The sequence below is a fragment of the Suricata suricatta genome, chromosome 3 (assembly GCF_006229205.1).
Source record: "Suricata suricatta isolate VVHF042 chromosome 3, meerkat_22Aug2017_6uvM2_HiC, whole genome shotgun sequence".
Lineage (NCBI taxonomy): Eukaryota > Metazoa > Chordata > Mammalia > Carnivora > Herpestidae > Suricata > Suricata suricatta.
The window spans coordinates 175,010,664-175,011,993 of record NC_043702.1 but is presented as its reverse complement, the minus strand read 5'-3'; the positions used below and the strand labels follow the sequence as shown (position 1 = coordinate 175,011,993).

At 61.0% G+C, this 1,330-nt stretch overlaps 1 protein-coding gene across 1 annotated transcript in view; it reads right to left on the bottom strand.

The window, feature by feature from the left end:
• Nucleotides 1–1,330, bottom strand: part of KCNN3 (potassium calcium-activated channel subfamily N member 3) — a 90,502-nt gene that overhangs the window by 5,631 nt on the left and 83,541 nt on the right. The window contains exons 9-10 of the mRNA XM_029933468.1: nucleotides 1,153–1,184; nucleotides 593–868 (exon numbers count right to left, since the gene is read on the bottom strand). Coding sequence (XP_029789328.1) covers nucleotides 593–868; nucleotides 1,153–1,184 — 308 coding nt within the window. The remainder of the gene's footprint in view (nucleotides 1–592; nucleotides 869–1,152; nucleotides 1,185–1,330) is intronic.

Sequence of the window (1,330 nt, the reverse complement as noted above, 5' to 3'; positions counted from 1 at the left end):
TCTCTCACACACACACACACACACACACACACACACACACACACTCCTCACCTCCCCGGACCCGCACATCACACTTCACACACACACTGACACCCTGCATGACAACCTGAAGCAGAACGAACTGTAGCCAGCACTGTCCACAAGGAGGCACTTTAAATATTTTTTTGATGTTTATTTATTTTTGAGAGAGAGAGAGAGAGAGAGAGAGAGAGACAGAGTGTGAGCAGGGGAGGGTCAGAGAGAGAGGGAGACACAGAATCAGAAGCAGGCTCCAGGCTCTGAGCTGTCAGCACAGAGCCTGACTTGGGGCTTGAACCCACAAACTGTGAGATCATGACCTGAGCCTAAGCCAGATGCTCAACCAACTGAGCCCCCCAGGGGCCCCTAGGAGGCACTTTAAACACAGTGGCATAGCAGGGGTGAAGCCATTTGCTCTAACTGAGGGCTGGGGGCGGAGAGCTAGATAACCTGAGGGTAGTGAGGAGGGGGAAGTCACCGAGGGCCAGTGCACCTGGAGGCAAGAGCTTGCTCTCTTGGGGACCTGAGCAGGTGTGACTCCGGTCAGCTGTCACCTGCGCTCGAGGTCCCCAACCCGTGTCCAGAATGGGGGATTTGAAGTAGAGGTGGGGTCCGCAGGGGTCTCCGCGCATGCGCCCTGGCGGCACGCTGTTAACGACCCTCCCCCACAGGCTGCGGAGCGTCAAGATGGAGCAGAGGAAGCTGAGCGACCAAGCCAACACCCTGGTGGACCTTTCCAAGGTGCGTGGCAGGACGTGGAGACACCCCGAACCCCGAGAGTTCTCCGGTGTGGCCGTGGGGACCGGCCCGGAGCTCACCAGCCCGCAGATGATGTCCACGTGTCTGTCAGCTGCCCAGGGCGACGCACACTGACGGGGACGCCCGTGACGGTGATGGCCGTGCACCAGGTCACACGGTCATGCCTGGGAATTCATTTTCCTGCCTCCTCCAATCCCCACCGGTCAGCTTTTCTGGCCGCAAATTGGTGGGAGGGGGGGTCTCCTCTCAAGAGGCGGGTCACTTACAGCGAGCACAAAGGTGCTGGGGTCCGCCCAGCCACGCGGGGGGGGGGGGGGCTGACCTGACATCGGCACTCACAAGGCCCTCCACGAGCGCAGAGGTCTGTGGCCTCACCTGTCACCTGGCGGGACACAGCTGGTGTTCTCCTGGGGACAGCAGGCAAACCAGCCGTTCAGGTCTGCGCAGTTTAGCTTGTCATGGAGGCGGGGCCCAGTGAGGGGCTCAGGAGGCGGGGCCTGATGAGGGGACTCAGGAGGAGGGGCCTGGTGAGGGGTCTCAGGAGGCGGGGCCC